We start from the raw sequence: 19137 nt of genomic DNA, 5'->3' as shown, positions 1-19137 counted from the left end.
TATTTTGTCTACTGATGACAATTTGTAAATCTAGAAACAATCTGATAGTCGTTTGCCCGTGTTCAACTTAAAGGTCTCTTATGATGGTCCTTGTCTGAGTTTAAGTAAGATCTCAGGCCTGTTGTGGGGAAGAACTTTCCTGGTAATACCTCAAGTTCTTCCAGAAGTGGTGCCAACAGATGGACATTCTCAGGTCTTCAGACTCCTGAGGTGGCTCAGCCCAGCAAATGCCAATGGCCTTTGGGCACTCGTGTCAGCTTTCTCCTCAGTTAAATTGCAAGGCTATTCAAACAGAGGTTATTGTACCCTTGGTTCTGTTTCCAGCCACAGATTAAGTCCTGCTCCCAACCCAGACTGAGACTCAACTCCAGCCACAGGCTGACCCTTGATCCTCAAGCCTGGACCACGGGTTGAACCCTGATTTCGGGTTCCTGACCTCGTCACTGAGCAGTTCCGATGCCAGCCTCAGCCAGAGTCACAGGCATGTGTCTTGTCCCACAACTCTCTGTGGGACAAGAACCTGTCTGGTATCTTGTTTCTCTCTCCAGTGCTTTGTCCCCTCTGCGTCAGCTCCTCTGTTCTGTGTCCTTCCCTTACTCGTTGCCTCCCCCTTTAAGGTGTCCAGCATGCTTCCACTATCTCTCCCCTCCCTCCACCCAATCCTGCTTTCAGGAGAGTTAGATATGCACTAAAAACACTGATGTTTCTATTCTTTCCCCAAGGGCTATTGTTCTATGGGACTCAAAGTGTCTGCTCCCAGGTGACAGAGTCCCAAACCCAGGAGCAGAGATGTGGTGGGAAGGGAGCTCCCACGGCATGATGTGGTGTGAAGGACAAACTTGGAATCATAAGGTCAGGGCTCCAGCTCTGCCTCTACCACCAATGCCAGCTGTGACACAGGGCATGTTGCCTTTCTCTGCCCCTCAGTGTCCCCAGCTATAGAGCTAGATGGTTGGACCCAAATAGGTAATCATTGAGGACTGCTCTGGCTTTAACATCCCGTGATTCTAAGACTCTAAAATCCAAAGATGCTGTTGCCTTGATTCTGAGTCTTCTTGGGACTTTCGAAAGGGAAGTTAGGAAGGTGAGGTGAGTGGGTCTGCTGCCTGATACTCCTGCTCTGACAGGGAGGAGTAGATAGACCCCGAGACACCAGGAAAAAGTACCTAGGGGGTCTGGGACAGTGGGTGTAGAAGGAGACTCACAAGTGGGGACCCTGTCCTGCTGTCCAGGTTAGTTGCATCCCCATCCACTTGTCCAGATGTACATAGCAGGTGGTCAGTGTCTAAGTGAAGGCCTGACATCTGGCTCCAGGCAAGCCCCTCTCTGGGTCTATTTGGGCAGTTCTGCACCTCCTCTGTCTCACCAGTAGAGGTCTCTGACTCACTCGCTTGCAGGCCGCTGAGCCAGAGCAGGCAACAGCTGTATAGTTGCTCCAGCTGTTGCACCTGTTCCAGGACTGTACTCTCAAGTTCCCCCAGCCACTGGCCATGGTGCCAGGCTGTGGGAGAGGGACCTTGAATCCCCTGGACTCCAAATGAAAGGACTGGTGTGAGAGTGGCGTCCCTGGGACTTGCAGTGCAGAGATCTTCTGAGGTGTCCCCCACCTGAGGGCAGGATCCCCTCCCAGAGCAGGCTGTTCCACAGTCTTCTGTTACCCACTCTTGTAGTCAGGATTCTTCTTTTTTTCTCACCTGAATCCTTTTGTTTGCAATTTAAAACCATTTTTTCTGGTTCTCTTCCTTAGGGGATGGGTGTTTGTATAAGCAGCCCCCTTAGATCTGAACGCTGGCATTGGAGTTTGTGGCAGTTTGCATAAGTCACCTTGGGCAAGTCATGATCCCTCTCTGAGACTCAGTTTCCACATCTGTAAATAGAGGATTGGACGTCATCTCTCAGTTCCTAACTTTCTCAGGCTCTGTGACTCTAAGTGTATATGTCCAAAACAGAAGAGAAAGCAAACAGTCTCATCTCTGTCCCTGACCCTTTCCTGGTCTGACACTTTTCTCCTTTGAGGTTATTCCATGTTCCTAAATATCTGTCACATGCCAGCTAACAGGAGTCCGGTTCAGAGAAGTAAGGACCCTTTAGCTACAGCTGACACAGCTCAGCCACTGAGGAGCTGAGGTTTTCATTTCTGATCCCTTTAGGAGGCCCCCCACATCGGGTACCAGTGCCCAGGACAGAGCTTATGTCTTAGCGAGGGGCAAGTTTGTTTGGGTGGAAAGGGGCCTATAAATAAATAGAGAAAGTATGGCCGTGTGGGCGCGAGGAATAAGATGTAAACGTTCTCACATTCCTGCACAGCCTGGTTCACTCAGGTCTCCCGAGTTCTTGCAGGCTGGGGATAGGCCAGCCACAGTTCCAGGCCTCTCTCTTCATACCCCAGCCCTTCCTGGTCCCCTCCAGCCTCCCCTGTAGCTCAGAAGCTTCTTTCTGGTTGTCTCTTCTGCTTCCTATTGGAAGGATTCTCAGCCACATTACCCACTCCTAACTACCTACTACGAGCCACTTATAATAGCATGAGAGATTCAAGGCAGAGTGTGGCCTTGGGTAAGGTAGTCTGGAAATTTTGTCTTACATGTGAATATCATGGAATCGCTCATCCCTCTACCTGCCCACACTCCTGGCGGTTTTGTCCATTGTGTTTGGTATGGATGGGGTTTGGGAGCTCAGATGGCAAGAGCTGGAAAGGGGAGGTCAAAGGCTAATTTCTCTTAGGTAACAAAATCAAAGTGCTAAGAGGGATTTGGCTCTCCTATCACACAACGAAGTTCCCTTTTTGTTAAAGAAAGTGGTTTTCAGGAGTATGGCCCATCAGTCATCTCCTCTTCTGGAGTTTCTCTTCTTTCATTACACCTTCATTTACAAAGCATCACTTCTAGGTAGGCTCTGTGCAGGGCATTAGAGATACAAAAACTATTGAGATCTGCCTCTTGCTCATGGTTGAGTAAGGAAGAAGAACCCATTTAATAGTGCTTCCAATCCAGTGTGAGGAGAGTCACGCGAGAGGGCCAAACTCAGCTCTGTGCAGCCCTGCAAAGGACGGCCGAGGCTGGGCAGCGGGGCTGGGGCAGCTCTGCAGGAAGGGTAGCACCTGAGCAGGCTCTTGAAGAATGACGAGGAGTTGGTCAAACATTGGAGGTGGGGGCTCACATGAGGGGAGACATGGAAGTGTGAAGGAGCCTGGTGGGGATGGGGTGAGGGGGTGAAAGAATGAAAAATTCAGTAAGAGGAGATGAGGCTGAAAACAGGGCTATCACAGGGAGTTTTTCTGGAAAAAACTTTCTGGAAAAAGGCGGGAGCTAACTTTTGATAGGCTGGGGTGGCCTGCTAACATCTGGATTCCGTCTGGTAAACCTTGCTGCCCTGAATTCGGATTAGGTCAACTAAGTCCAGTCACTTTAAGTCAGTGGCAAGGTAGAGAAAGAGCTCTGGCTGTGGCCTATCCAAGTGGGTGTTTCCTGCAGGAGGGAGGACTAGCACCCTGCACACCCCAGCCACCTGCAGTGGCCTCCATGAACCATGGTCACCCCACCTCTGTGCCTCTGCACGAGGCTTCTACTGTCCATCTGCACCTTCCTAGCTCCTTTAAGGCTCAGCTTAGGCATCTTCTCAGGGAAGCCTTCTGTGAAGAGCCTAAGCTTCCACTGTCACAGCATTTGTCAGACTATATGGAGTCTTCTTCATCAGACTGTGAGCTCCTTGAGGGTAGAGAGAAAATAAGCTTGTGTCTTATTTTGTCACATACCAGGCCTGTGGACATGTACAAGGTCTGTCCAGAGAAAGTCCAGCCATTGTTAATATAACAAGAACAGTTTGTGCAACATCAGTGTAACCTGGCAGCTAAGGAGAGTGGACTGGAATACATATGCATGAACAATGATGACTTCACTGCACTAGTCAGTCGGGGTGGTAGACACCGTTGAGTGAGCATATGTACTGTGTGGCTGTTGCATTCAAAATGACTGAGTGAGTAGAGCAATGAATCAATACCAAATTTTGCAGTAAGCTTGAACATTCCTCCGTGGAAACTATTCAGATGATTCAGAAGGCTGCAGCTATGGGCAACTGGTGATTGGCAGCTTCATCATGACAAGGTGCCCACTCATGCATCACATTTCATGCAGAGTTTTTTTGCAAAACATCCAGTCACCCAGGTGACTCAGCCCCTCTACAGCCCAGATTGGTGCCCTGGGACTTCTGCCTTTTCCCAAAACTAAAATCACCTTTGAATGAGAAGAGATTTCAGACTGTCCATGAGATTCAGGAATATACAATGGGGCAGTTGATGGTGACTGGGAGAACTGTGTGAGGTCAGAAGGTGCCTACTTTGAAGGGGACTGAGACGTCATTGCCTTACATACAATGTTTCTTGTATCTTGTATCATCTTCAATAAATGTCTATTTTCCATATTACATGGATGGATACTTTCTGGACAGACCTCGTATAAGACTTAATATACAAAAACCTCAGTAAATGAATAGCAGGACGTAGTATTACTATTACTAATGACAATGTATTGTAACTAGTGGTAACAGCATGTGCCGCTTATTGTGCCGGGGCCCCCAGGTTCGCCTGTTCAGGCGTGAGAGGTCCGTCCCATCCTGACTACTCCCTTACCCTCTCCACCTGTGTCTGGTCTGTCCCAAAGCCTGCCCTCTGTGACTACTAAGTGTTCTTCAAATCTGCACTCTTGCCCATGGGCACTGCTTCTTTCTTGGTCCAGCCCAGCACTATCTCAAAACAGATGACTGCAACAGCCTCCCCCTGGTCTTCTCTGCCTGAGTCTTGACCTCCAGTCCATTCTCCTTTCCTGGGGCTACAGCAATGTTCTAAAATGCAGACCTGGTCACTGGCATGCCCCAGTTTAAAGCTTTTCTGTGGTTTTCCTTTGCCCTCAGGCTCTCAAGGCCCATCTGAGTCTCTGCCTCGCTCTCCAGTCTGATCTCTGGTCTCTCACCCCTACCCTCACACTCTTCTTCAGCCTTTCTGTCCCACTTTCCTCTTACATCCCAGCCTGAGGTCTGAAGTCTGTGTAGGCTCCAGGTGGGGTTGTGGGAGTCTGGCCTATGTGGGGGGCTGGGAGGATACAGGGAGCCTCAGGAAGGAAAGTGGGTGAGGTTGTAAAGGAGACCCAGGAGATTTGACCTCAGTGAGGGTATCACGATGTTCACGCCCTAATAGGTGCCTGGGGCTACTCGTAGGATTCTGGGAGTAAAAGAAATACCATGAGACACAGACTGTTAGGAAATCTGGGGGGCATCCAGTCCTGCTTTAACTTACCATTTCATTGAGCATTTAATATGTGGCAGACACTAGGCGTATTACATATTATCTGATACAATTCTACAAGAACCCCAAGATGTAGAGATTATTGCTCGTCCCATTTAGCATATGTGGAAACTGAGGTCTGCAATGGTTAAGAAACCTGTCTAAACTCAGGCTGCAAATGAAAGCCAAATTGAATTTGAACTCTGACCTATCTGACTCCAAAGCCAGGGTTCACTGAGTAAGGGAGGTTTTGAGGGGGATGAGACTTGTTTAATTTTAATGCTTTTCTATCTCTATACAGCCCGAAATGGAACCAATAGTCTTTTTCAAATAAGAACTTGCCCCACTAACAGTCTTTTTTCCTGGTTAGACATCACAGCCAAGGGCCATTAACTTCAAAAGGTCTGGGAGAGAGGACCCACTTGGCCCCTGGCTCGGAGGGGGAGATGTGGGTACCGGTGGCTGGGTTGAGATCTGATGGTGGAGTGGGAAGAGAAAGCAGAGCAGGCCTGAGGCCAGGGCAGGAGTGGGAGGGACCCAGAGGCCGGAAGGGAGTAGAAGGGAAGGGTGGGAGATATGGGACTTTGTCTCCTTCTCCATGTCTCTCAGGAGAGGCCCCGCTGGCTCCCTGGACCCTGTCCTAACTCCCCTTGGACCCCTGAGAGTCTGAGTGTATGGGATCAAAAACACACCTTAGATTGTGGAAGCTTAAAATGATAGAATCTTAGAACCACAAAATTGTACAATTCCAGAGGCTTCGTGATCTAATGAAATGTAGGTTCTTAGAAACATTGAATTTTCAGATCTTGAACCTTGGAAACCTAGAACTTTGGAGTCTTAGAATTTTGAAATCATAGATTTATAAACTATCTGTGCAGAAAACCTTTGAAAGTCAAAGCTCACCCCTTACCCCCACCACACGCGCGAGCGCGCGCGTGCACACACACACACACACACAGACACACAATTTATTTTGCAGATGGGGCCTAGAGAAGGGAAGAGTCTTCCTCAAGGTCCCGGTGAACTGGTGCCATGAAGAGCTAGAGCTTCTTCCATCAGCCAGCCACCTACAAGGACTGGGCTAGTGCCAGGACCGCAGGGACAGAGGCAGAGGGAGAGGCGTGGTGGGGGGGGGCCTGCGGTTGCAGGAGGCCTCCTGGGGCTGAGGGATGGCCTGCCAGGCCCCCCACACTCTCAGCTGCTGCCAGGTCTGTTGGTGGGGGCGAGGGGCCTCCTGGCCTTGCCACCTTTCTCTCTGTCTTCACGCTCTGAGCAGGCGGCAAGGGGGAGGGGGTGCCGATTGGCACAGGGGCCAGGCTACAGGGTTGCCCTAAGAAAGGTGGCACAGGGTTTCTTCAGCAACAGGGCTGAGACCTGAGGCCATGGCAGTGTTGCAATTGCCCCTCCCTGGTTGGGGGAGGGGGCTGAGGAAGAAAGACATTATTCAATCCTTGGAGAGTTGGTCTGGCTCTGACAAGCACCCCAGCTGGGCCAGTGTCCCGCCCTCTCTGCCAGCGGAGGCTGAGAGATAAACACTGCTCATTCGATACGGCCAGCCAGGGCCTTGCTGGGAATAGGATCTGCTGTCGGATCCCCTCTTCTACTTCGGGGGGCTGGGAAGAGGATAGGGAGGGAAGTAAGCTGTGTGTTCCTCAGTCCCCAGTGGGCATAGAAACACGGACTCTGAGAGCTTTGTGACCATGGCCTCACACCTTTGTTCTGGGAGGCCCAAGAGACAGAAGGAGCCAGATGGAAGCCCATTTCAGTTTCTTACAAAGGCAACTTCCTGAAGGTTGGGGTGGCCCCTGAGCTGCCAGGCTCTGGAGCTGTGTGTTTGGGGGCTGAGCCCCAGCCTACCCCAGCACTGAGAAGGAATTCCAGTTTTGTGGGTGACCCCCCCAAAGTGTACTGCTCTAATACTCAGTGATTCAGGGAGTTCAATGTCTATTCAAGTTGGTAACTTCCATCCTGCAGGGACATTGTTGCCATGATTATCATGATAATAGCATTCAACTGAGTGTCAGGAACTGAGCTAAGTAAGCATTTTACAAGCACGGTCCAATTTAATTTTAAAAACCAGAATATTAATGAGGTCATTAATATAAAGAGAAGATAGTCAATAAATGTTGGTTCCTTTCTCTGTATTTTGATCTCATTTAACTCAACAACACTCTGTGGACCCTTCACTTGTGCTGGTGCTCCTAGTTCCTCCGTAAAAGAGCTCAGATTATTCTTTAGGTAATGTAGAGTTTTCCTATAGGAGTGATAGCCTCCCTTCTGGGTTGTAAAAGTCAGCAGATACCGAAGTGGAGGAGGGTAGCCAGGGATAGGGCCGGAGGCGAGTCGGAGGGGTGGAGCCGGGAGCTACACCGGCTGGGCTGCCGCTGCTGGGCCGTGAGAGGATGAGAGGTGAGTGCTGGTGGGGAGTAGAAAGAGCCTGGGAGACTGCTTGGGGGAGGCAAGAGAGGGGCGGGGGTTTCAAGAAAGAGGATCGCAGGAGAGCTGTCAATCGTCCTGAAACAAATTATTTCAAACATTTTTAGAAGTGTTCATCTCCACGTTGACAACTGATATGCAGATGACAAAAATAATTGATGTGCAGTCAGACACAGTAACCAATTGACTGCAGTCGTACCGATGACTGTTTTTAGGGATATTAAAGTCACTTTCTGACCTTTGACGGGGCAGCACTTGGTTTTCCCAGTTCAAGCACTTTCCATCACAGCTGCCTGTGATCCAGGGACACGGTGTGTGGTACTGTGTGGCACGGAAGCAGGAAAGCTGCTGCGGTGAGGGAGAGAGGATGAAGGGGAGCAGCAGAGGACGGGGCGGCCGGGGGTGGGGGTACAGAGATGTGGTAAATAAATAAGCAAAATGAGAGACAGGAAAAGGAAGTAAGTGTCTTATGAGTGCAGAAGGAGCATGTCAGGAAACTCAGGCCATCATCCTGACTTGCTGCGAGACCTGAGAGGTGTGATTTATCCTCTCTGGCCCTCACATTATTCATCTAATCATCATAACTAACGTTTATACCACAATTTAAATCTGTAAAGTACTTTTACTGCTTCATCCCTTAATTGCCCCATGAAAGAAGTGTTAAGGTTCAGAGAGGGGCAGTGACATGCCTGAAGTCACACAGCAAGTGAGCAGTCACGCTGAGATTCGGACTCCTGTGTTCAGGCACCCTGACTGGGAGAGCATGTCCAATGGATTCCCTTTTGCCTGAGCAGCCAGATGACATCCTTCCTAGAACCAGAAAGGAGGAGGGATGAGGCGGGGTCTTAGGGCGGGAGCCTCCTGGGACTGACAGAGCACTGGTTGGTTCGCCAGGCCCAGACATGTTCTGCCTTTTCCACGGGAAGAGATATTCCCCCGGCGAGAGCTGGCACCCCTACTTGGAGCCACAGGGACTGATGTACTGCCTGCGCTGTACTTGTTCTGAGGTATGTTCCTCTGGCCACCTGGCCGCCTGTGTCAGGTATGTCTGGGAGACGTCCAGAGAAGTCACCCTAGAGGGAGGGAGGAAGCCTGACTGGAGGTCAGGAGCGCTCTGGAATCAGAAACTTGGGGCCATGCCGCTGTACTACCGAGTGCTCAGTGCCCACTACTGCTGCTGCGCACCTCTCAGAGGTAAGTTTCACAATGACGGGTCAGCTCTGGTCCCAGCCTTCTTTCCACCTCTGCTGATGCCAGCCTCCCTGCCACCTGTGTAGCAGAAAACAGCCCTTCTGACCTGGCTGCCCAGTCCTTCCTTTCCTGGTACTGTTTCCTCCAGCCCTCTTGCCGCACTGCCTTAGGAGGCATTCCCCAGTTCCGCTGCTCCAAAGGGCTTGCTCCTCAAGGCTCTGACCAAATGCCACCTCCACCAGTAGCCTCACTCAATCCCTCCCCTGCAAGTATTTTCTTCTTCTGGGATGCCACGTAAGTGTCTCCGTCCCTTTCTCCCGACCACAGTTGGCCAGGTATAATAGCTCCTGTGTCTGTCAGTGACTGCTCCTCCTTAGTGGAGCCCCTGAGAACAGGTTATCCTGGGCACTCTCTTATGTATGTCCAGTTCAGTGTCCTGCCGAAGGCTGAACAAACCGGGGCAGAGACCATGTCTCTTTGTTCACCTCTTCTCCCTGCCACCCCCACTCCAACCCAGCACCCTCCACAGGGTCTTATACAATTAACAGGGTAGAACAAATGAGACCTCCATGTAATCTCAGGCCAAGTATGAGGCTGGAAGGGTAGGGAAGTGGGGGATGATTTAGGAGGCTTGAAACGTCCTTGGTTTTGCTTCACTGCCTGGGGCCCAGCCTGGTTGACATAACATCCTCATCAGTCTGTCTGGAACTGGTACCGGGGGCAGGGTGTCCCTAGCTCCCAGCTGGGGCCCGTACCTTACACCTTCTCTTTTCCTTCAAAAGCCAAGAGGGGAATGCAGAAGGCCAGTAAGAGCCTCCCTGGCTACAACCATCCTCAGCTTGGGTGGGGGGAGCAGAAAAGAGCGTCTGAAGAGACATTGGGAGGTAGACAGGGTGTGGGCCACCCCCTCTCCTGACTCTGATCACTGGGGTCTCCCTCCTCCTGGGGCCTTTCTCTCCGACACCCTGCTATGTCCACCACGTTGGCTCCAGGTGGAACTCTGGCGCCAGCAGGACACAGCCTTCCATGACTGCCTCCCTCTGGTTTTCCGTAGCACATCTGAAGCCAGTCAGCTTTTCAAAAAGAACTTTATGAAATACAGCCAAAAAACAGGAAGGAAACCAAAACAGAAAATTCCAGACATATTATGTGGTCCAGTTGACAAAGTCCAAGTTTTGTAATCCACGGAAGCTAATTCGTTTCTTTCTCCTCAGAGCTGTAGTCAACATCCCCAAAATATACCCTGAACCCCTTCACTTCCCTCACCATCGTCACCCCCTAATTCAGCCACCTTCCCCTCTCCCCTGGATGCTACGTGAGCCTCCCAGCAGGCCTCACTGCCCCTTCTCGAAATCCCTCCTTCGCACGGGAGCTAGAAGGATCTTTGCTGAACCTGAAACTGATCGTGTCGTCCCAGAAGCCCCTGAAGCCCTCCAGGAGCTTTTCTGTGCACAGAAAACAGAATTCGCCTTCCTGCTGTGGCTCCATGCGGCCTGACCTCCGCCTCATTCTCCAGCCTCGTTTCCTACCTGTGCCAACACTCCCAGCTCATTCCTGCTCGTCCCTCCTCCTAGAATGGGCTTCCCCTGGATCTTCTCTCAAAGGGTCCTTCTCGTCTCACAGACCATAACATAACTGTTACCTCCTTATGAGGCTTCCTCTGCCTGCTGTTTCTAAAATAGTCCAACCTTGTGCACTCAATCACATTACTCTAGGTGATTATGATCTTGTTCCTCTGTGTTTATTTTTTATGGTCTGTCTCCCCCTGCAAGGATGTAAGCCCCATGAGAGCAGGAACCTATCAGCCTCACTCACTGCTACGTCGCTGGCACTCCAAGGGCGTGTAGTAAATGCTGAGTGAATGCACGAGTGCCCGACCCCAGTCAGCGCAGCAGCACGGAAAGCGCACAGCCCTGGAGGTGGTGCTTACCTGCTATGTCATCTTACACAACTGAACCTCTTGGAGGCTCTTTTCTCATTTTGAGAGTGTGGATAATGGTATCTACCTCTAGATGCCATCCTTCGTGAGAGGGTGAAGTGAGATAATACATTTCTGTATAACATAAAGACCTACCTAGTAGCCACTCAATACATGGTTGTTATGACGTTCCTCAGAGGCACCTTTGAGCTGCAGGGCCCTCTCCCCTTTCAACCCCTAGCCTGTCTCCATCTTCCTTTCTGCTTCATGTCGCTGATCATCTCCAGCCCTTGGATACTTCTAGGCCAGAATCAAGAGATTCTCTCTTTAGGCCGTGCAGTTCCCTGCACTCCACCCTCCTTTCTCGTCTGAGAGCTCAGTTCACCCTCTGGACACTTATTAAGCACCCATGTGTGCCAGGCCTCGAGGAGGCCCCTTTTAGAGCTCAGCTCATGCTGTGGACTCAGTGATGCCTCTTAGCCCAGGTTAGTCCTTGGGAAGCAGTGGCTCCAGAGGAACTAGGGCCCGGTGCAGGGTTCCCCACGGGGTGGGAGGCTGCCTCCGGGAGAAGTGCCCTCAGGGGGCTGAGGTGGGCAAGGATGCTGGAAACAAACTTGCCAACTCCAGAATTTGAACAAAGGTGGCTTCATTCAACTAAGGAAGAGACTATCTATTCCACCCCTCCTGGCTCTCGTCCATTCATTCGAACTATAGTGGGTACTAGCTTGGAGCCAGGCCCTGTGTTGACGATTCAGGGACAAATAGAAAGAGACTTGGTCCTCGTTCTTGGAAAGTCACGGTGAATAGATGACACAGATGTACAAGGGACATTATAACAACAGGGGAGAGTCAGGTGCAGCAGGCCTAGGACTGGAAAAGCTGCCAGAAGGGTTGGTGGAGCCTCTGTCTCCAGCTTCCATCTTTCTCTGTTGTGTTTCTCTGCTCCCTCGTCTCTCATCTGCTGCACTCAAAAAAGTGTACAAACTTCGGGCCCTTCCTTCTCTGGTGCCAACTGCCAGGGCTTTGTGCAGGGTCACGGACCTCCCAGAAATTCAGGGAGTGGACCACGAAGCCCTGAGTCTTCTCCACATCAGGTTTCTAGCCTTGTTCCCATCCCCATCACAGGTCAAAGAACGCAGTCCTGGGGTTAAGATAATATAGCTGAGACCAATGCAGAAGTAACCCAAGGCTTTAACATGTGTGTCTCAAACGTGCCACGAGAGGGACACAAACCCATGCACACCATGCCATCCTCCATGGTCAGGGCGGTGCGTGGATGGGCTGGCCCCATGAGTGTATGGGGAAGGGGAAAGACTGGACGCATGGGTTCATTGTTTCTATCCTGTAACAGGCTTAAAATGAGCGCAGTGTCTGCAGCTAGGATGGGGTTTGGAGACAGGATGGGTTCGGGGGGTGGAGGGGAGGCAGTGGCTCTTTGGAACCAGGACCGACCACAGTGTCCCTTTCAGAGTGCCCAAGTGAATTGTTACCGCCTCCACTGCCCACCTGTCCACTGCCCCCAGCCTGTGACAGAGCCGCAGCAGTGCTGCCCCCGGTGTGTGGGTAAGTAGCCTCCTTCATCCCCTTGTGCCCGCTGACCCCTCTCTCACCCCTGATGCAGGCTTCTGGCTGAGGGAGGTCCCTGAAATGAAAGGGGCAGTCTCTGGTCACCAGAAGTATTGAGGCACAAAGGTCCTCAGGGGAAGAAACCCAAGGAGGCCCGGGTCAGTGGCAACTACTTGTTCTTAAGTAGCTGTGCTTGGCTGGATGGGCTTTGATGGCACTCTCGGGCTCCAGTCGCTCTCTGGCTGGCTGAAGCCAGAGGAAGTGGACCTGCCGGCGTGAGTGAGCTGGGGCTCAGAGGCCCTGCAGGGAGCCCAGGATTATGGCCCTGGATGACCAAAGGAGTTGGAGGACGTGTACTCGGAGATTCCTCCCAGCGCTGAGGGTCAGGGACTCTGTGTGTCCTGATGCTAGATGTCTATGGCTCCATGATGTTAAGATTCTAAGAGTCTCTAAAACTGGGATTCTAAGGAGGAAAGAGAAAGGAGAAGTAGTATGCAAATAAGCTGGCATAGCCCAGTGGCCAATGAGAGGCAGCCAGTCCGTAGGCCAGCTTAGAAGAGTGGGCCGGGGAGCTGTTCAGTGAAGGGTGTGTTCTTAGAAGTCTCAAGAAGGGGGTGAGGGAGGCTCCAGACTATGGCCTCAGCCTCTAGACTCTGGAACCAGGGCTCTGCGGGTGAGCTGGGGGCCTGTGTGGAGTGGTTATAGAGGGGGCTCATTTTCCAAGAGAGGCTGCAATAGGATCTGACCATGGCTCTGCTTGGGTCACAGAGATTCCTGGCTTGGGACTCCCGCAGGGGCAGGAGCTCTGAGCTTCGGCCTGCCAGTGAAGGGGCATCGTACCTCTTCGCTGTCTGAGACTCACTCTAGGGGTCCCGGCTGCTCCTCGCTGACTGTGCCCAGGCCCCTTTACATGCTTCTCTCTCTCTACCCGCTTCGCCTGCCTGGCTCTGCACGTTCTTTGTGACTCAGTTCAGACCATCATTCCCTGACCACCCCCCACCCCAGCCCCAATGTCCCAGCTGAGTTAGTGGCTCCTCCTCAATGTTCTAGCCCTTACCATGTGACAGTGTCACTGCTTATGGCATGTCTCTGTACCAATTAGATTGTGAGTTTCTTGGTTGGAGAGGTTGGGTCTTGTCCGGCACTCCATTCCCAATGCCCAGCACTGTGCCTGGTATAGAGGTGTTTAGTAAAGGTGTCTGAGAAGATAAGTAGGTTCTCTCAGGGTAGGAGCCTTACAGGGTTACCCCTCCACCTGGCAGGATGAGGACTGGCTGATCAGCAGGTGATGGGGAGGGTGGCTCTGGTGGCCAGTAAATGACAGGGGCTTACACCAAGCACAAGGACGGTCTAGTCATCTGATTCCACTAGGATCCAAGTCCACAAGGGACTTCGTTCTGTTCACTGCTGTGTCACCAGCACCTCGAGCAGGTGCACCATAGATGCTTGCTGAAAGTTGAATGAACTAACGCAGGTCCCCACCAAGTGGGGCTCATTGAGCTGAGGCTGTGGATCTTGCCTCTGGTGCTGGTCAGGACCAGCTCAGACACTGGGGGCTGAAAGGCCATGGTGAGCAGCCATGGGAGAGAGTGACCAAGTCAGAGGGAGGTGTCAGCAGGACCTCTTCTTGGTTAGCTGGAATGGGGACTGTCTGGAAAGAATGAGGCCAGAGCTTGATTTAAATGCCAAGATGTGATCAAATGCAAAATCTTCAGAAAAGGTGAATTCTGGCAAAGTTCTTAGATCCGCATGAAACCTCATTTTTTTCTTCCCCCTTCCCCTCCCCACCTGCAGAACCGCACACCCCCTCTGGGCTCCGCGCCCCTCCAAAGTCCTGCCAGCACAATGGGACCGTGTACCAACATGGAGAGATGTTCAGTGCCCATGAGTTGTTCCCTTCCCGCCTGCCCAACCAGTGTGTCCTCTGCAGCTGCACCGTAAGAGCCTCCTGCCTGCCCTTCAGCCCAGGCCAGTGGTCTGAGCGTGAAAAGCAGGGTGGTGGAACTGGGAGGGAGGGAGATTGTTCTCCCTGCTCAAAGCGAAGTGAGAGTGAATGGGCTCGGGGGCAAAGGGATACCAGGGGTTGGCAAGATCCTGCCCTTCTCTGGGCTTCTGTTCCCTCCTGAGCTGCCTTGCACAGCACCGGTCACCTTGCACAGCCATTTGCCCATCTGTTTTCTCCCCAGTTGACTTTGCTCCCCTGGAGGGAAGGGAATGTGCCCAATTCATTTCTTTATCCTCCATAGTTCCTGGCCCAGGGCCTGGCCTACTGAGGGTGTCTTTAATGATTGTTGAATGAATGAATGAATGAATGATCAGTTATCAGTCCTGGGCCACAGAGACAAGGCCAGACTGTAGCCAAGTGGAATTTAATCTGAAGTTGCCTAAACCCCTGATGCTGTGGTCAGAGTTGAGCCTCGGGACAGGCAGGGCAGACTCTGCAGTGTTAACAGTGTACAGACAGTGAAGCCAAACAAGACCTTCTCTGGAGAGCCATCACCCTCCTTCTTTGGGGGGATGTTCTAGGTGTGGCCTTGCTATAAGTTCTCAGGGGGTCAGTATTCCAGTCTTAGCCTGGGCATTGCTCCTCGTCTGTGCGTTGCTGGGAGGAACTCCTGCCCTCCAGTTTGCCTTACTCCCTGATGGCCAACCTTCTCTGGGCCTTGGTTCCTTTGTGTGCATAGGGAGTCCGAGCAGGTGATCTCCAGTGTCCTCTCTGTTTCAAATTATTATCACATTTAGCAGTGAAGCACGGGGAAGAGGTCTAGAGTAGGTGGTAGACGCCTGTGTTGGAGCTCTGGCTCTGCCGTGGTTCCCAGGATGAACTTGAGTTAGCTACTTCTCTCAGACTGCCTCTCTGTCTAGGGCTCTGATCCTTAAAGTGCCCATGCTACTGAGCAAACAACTTACAAATGAGAGTGACTACTTATAAGTCAACTAAGAGAGTGATTACTTTCGCAGGGCCTGACTCTCTTGTAGTGGCCTACTCTATTATATCTGCTAGATTCATAGAAATGCCTCATGTTTATATACAACCTCCCAGTGACCCTAGGAGAGGGATATCGGATGAAGAAATTGAATCTCAGGGCAGTTAAGCAACTTCTCTAAGGCCACACAGCTAGTTAAGTGGCAGCACCAGAATTCAGACCCAGGGCTACATGACTCCAAAACCCATGGTCCTTTCCCTGTGTCGTGCTGCTTCCTATGAAGCAGCAAGGGCCTGGGTTAGGGAGGGGCTGTGGGAAGAAACAGAAATGATGGTGGTGGGGGTGAAAGGGTTCTTGTGATTTCTTGTCCCTTCTCCCTGGATAATTGGGTCTCCCCTTCCTTCTTCTCATACCTATTTATATGGGTCTGACTTCACTCCTGGCCTTGTCTGAGGGATCACAATCCTTTTTTTTAAGATTGTATTTATTTACTTTTAGAGAGAGGGAGAAAAAGAAGGAGGGAAACACTGATGTATTAGAGAAACAGCCATCTTGCATGCCTTCAACTGGGGACCTGGCCCGCAACCCAAGCATGTACCCTGACTGGGAATTGGACCAGCAATCTTTTGGTTTGTAGGACGGCACTCAATCTACTGAGACACACCAGCCAGGGCAGAATCCTTATTTTTGAGGCTCATTGAAAAAGGAATAGGGAAAGACTTGAAGTAATATCACTTCCTCCCATTTTTAACATGTCTTACGTTTTTAAGTGTCTTACATTTTAAAAAGGGTTTTCACAACTGTCCCCTCACTTGATCTTCATGACCCAGATGGGTGTGTGCCCATTTTACAGAGGAGGAAACTGAGGCCCAGAGAAGAGAAGTGACTCATCAAAGGTCATCTGAACCCCTGATTCCCAGAAGGCCCTTCCCCTGCAGTGTTGCTGTCCAGGCTGGGTCCTGAAGTTGCAGACCTAGGGTTTTCAGTGAGAGCAAGATGAGCCCAAGGTATCCCCCACCCATGTTTCTCCCTTTATGCTGGGCCCCCCTCCTAGGCCAGGGGAGAAGGATGTTGATTTTGGTAGGAAAATCCTAAAGACTGGGCTCTAGTCCATTCTGCCCAGCTGTGTCTCTGACTTCAGGAAGTGTAGACCCCTCTGCAGGCTCTCCCCATCTGTAGGACGGAAGGGCCCAACTCACTGAACGGCGGTGAGAGCCTAGGGAGAGACAGGGTGTGAACTTATTAGAAGCTGAAGGGTGAATGCTGCGTCAGGGCCCGGAGTAGGAGTGAGGAGGGCAGAGAGGACCCCTCTTCGGAACTGGCTGGGCCTCGCCCAAGTTGGTCTGCTGCTCCCTCCATTTCCAGGGCAGGGGCCTTTCCCAGCCCCAAGGCTGAGCTTCATCAGATTTCATCTCCCAGCTCCTGTTTGTTCTGTCTGTCAGGAGGGCCAGATCTACTGCGGCCTCATGACCTGCCCGGAACCAGGCTGCCCTGCACCCCTCCCGCTGCCCAGCTCCTGCTGCCAGGCCTGCAAAAGTGAGTCTGTCCCTAGATCGGGCAGTACCCACCCATCCCACCCCAGAGACCCAGCCATGGATTGTGAAAGCAGCGGGGAGCTCAGGGGACACAGCATGTAGCAGACCCTTCCTTCCTCAAGGGGTGGGGGGCGGGGGAGGGCACTGAGCCCAGCCCTCCCAGAAAGCTGAGCCTGCTGCAGAAGCTGATGTGCATTTTTTATTGCAATCCCAGGGAGCAGGAAGGAGGGACAGGGGAGTAAGGCAGGAAAGGAGGGAGAAACAATGTAAGAATGCCTCTGCTTGGTATCAAGTGTGACCTATTGCTCTAAGTCATCCCCTGCTTCTCAGAAAAGTCTGGGGTTGACAGGAAGAGTAAGAATTTGTCCCCCAGCCGCTAAATTATATTGGTCCAGATTCACCCATGTTGAAGTTCCTCGTGCTCTCCTCTTATGAGTGCATATGTGGGCGCTAGGCTGCCCTGGGAACAGGAGGAGGCAGGAGTGGAGTGGGGGCAGGAGATATGGACAGGAGCGTGGACGTGAGGATTAGGTGCTGGCGGACTGAGACTGAGGTTAAGACAGCCACAGCCCTAGTGAGGGGGTGGGGGGTGCTGCCGAAGTCCCTGCAATCAGAGGAGGCTGAGAGGATCAGAAGAGGCACAGGAGAAGGATCTGTACAGGCAGGGCCACATCTCCTCCTGCCAGCCTCACAGCAGAGCTGGGCACAGGTCTGGGGTCACCAGGGCTCAGAGCGCATGTGCCAAGCAGATAGAATCTCTGTAGAGGACAGAGACAGGCTAATACATCGGTGGGTGAAGGGCAACTGGCTTAGGCAGAATGAAGTACACAGATGGTTGGACTGTTCCCTGCGGGCTAGAGTGAGAAAACTTCCTGGAGGAGGCAGACTTGGGGAGGGGAGTGAACCACAGCAGAATGCGTCCCTGGATGTTGGTGCTGAGGAAGGGCACTGGACCAGGAGCCAGATGACTCCATTGTAGTCCTGGTTCTTCCAGGGGGTTCCTGCAGGTTCCTTCCCCTCTCTGGGCCTCAGCTATGCCATGTATGTACTGAGCCCTTGGCCTCAGTGGTTTCTAATGGACAGTCTAATTCCAGTGTGCTTGGTCTTTAAACCAGGAATGCTTGGAGGACGCCAGACTATACGTGATACAGGGGCTTGGAAGAGAGGAGCCCACTCAGGCTTTAGGAAGTCCCAGGGCTCCAAAGGGCCTTGTGTGCTGGCACCCTAGGAGGTGGGAGACAGCAGAGTCCTAGGGTGTCCCAGCTGGAGGGAGCTGTGCAGGTGTGTGATGTGTAGACCAAGGCCTGGTGACTTCTAGTGTGGCTGGACAGAGTGGCTTCCCAGGGAACTGCAACCAAGCAGGCTGCAGGGATGGGATTCTGGGCCATCCGTGATGGGCACTGAACAAGGGGCCCTGGCTCAGCCAAGCAGTTCAGTCCCGATAGTGACCAGGAGATCAGTGTGTGGAAACTGAGGCAGCACCCCAGATGTAGAGACTTTGTCATCCCAAGGGTGAGGAGAGGCTATAATGAGAAGTGGGAATAAGTCCCCACTGGTACAAAGGGATTCACTGGTGCTTGGGGGCTGCAGAGCCCCCTCCCCTTAGCAGGGCCAACTGCTAAGTTGGCCTTGGAGGGGCAGAGCCTGGAGGTGGAGGCCTGAGGACTCCAGCCAGCAAGGCTGAGGAGGCAGAGGCTGATCTGACTTCCCTTCACATTTACAGATGGGTCGAGTGAGAAATCAGCTGAAGAGAACACCACACAGTCACACCGCGGGGTGGTGAGTGCCCAGCTTTACTGCCTGGGTGGGGAGAGGAGGTGAGGCGGGCTGGGGTCCAGGGCCTAAGTCTCCATGACTCTAGAGCAAGCAATAGTAGTTACTGTCCTCATTTCTCAGTTGTCCCCTGGGTCAGCTGCATCAGCCCCACCATGTCCAGCCCCTGCTCCTAGCCTCCCACCATGGCTCCCATCAGGACTGATGGGCCAGGAGGGGCCGAGGAAAAAGCCCCAAACAAGCAGGAGCAGGCCCCACACTTGCCGATTTCCCTCCTGGGAAATTCTTTGACACTGTCCCATCCACAGCCTGTGTCTGTCCTTATTCAGGCCATCTCTGAGCAGCAGGATCCCCTGAAGGGCATGGCCTCTGATTTGGGTCAGACTTCCCCACCTAGCTCCAAGGTGCTGGCTCTTTGTCTGGGAGCTACCACTCTGTCCCCAGCCCCCTCTTGGACCCTTTCAGTCTTAGTCTAGAGTTAACATAAGCTAAACTGCCCAGCTCTCTCTGGTTGGA

The 19137-nt window shown here is 52.2% G+C and overlaps 1 protein-coding gene across 2 annotated transcripts in view; it reads left to right on the top strand.

Moving 5' to 3' along the window:
• Positions 1-19137, top strand: part of CHRDL2 (chordin like 2) — a 32012-nt gene that overhangs the window by 2825 nt on the left and 10050 nt on the right. For both annotated transcript variants that reach the window (XM_045818161.1, XM_045818160.1), the window contains exons 2-6: positions 8606-8718; positions 12290-12383; positions 14181-14323; positions 16756-16849; positions 18572-18627. In XM_045818161.1, coding sequence (XP_045674117.1) covers positions 8606-8718; positions 12290-12383; positions 14181-14323; positions 16756-16849; positions 18572-18627 — 500 coding nt within the window. The remainder of the gene's footprint in view (positions 1-8605; positions 8719-12289; positions 12384-14180; positions 14324-16755; positions 16850-18571; positions 18628-19137) is intronic.

This window comes from Phyllostomus hastatus, unplaced genomic scaffold, assembly GCF_019186645.2.
Source record: "Phyllostomus hastatus isolate PE091 unplaced genomic scaffold, TTU_PhHast_1.1 phas_scaffold_317, whole genome shotgun sequence".
In the NCBI taxonomy this organism is placed as follows: Eukaryota; Metazoa; Chordata; class Mammalia; order Chiroptera; family Phyllostomidae; genus Phyllostomus; species Phyllostomus hastatus.
Note: the sequence above shows the minus strand (reverse complement) of the source record. Positions and strands in the feature narration are given on the sequence as shown.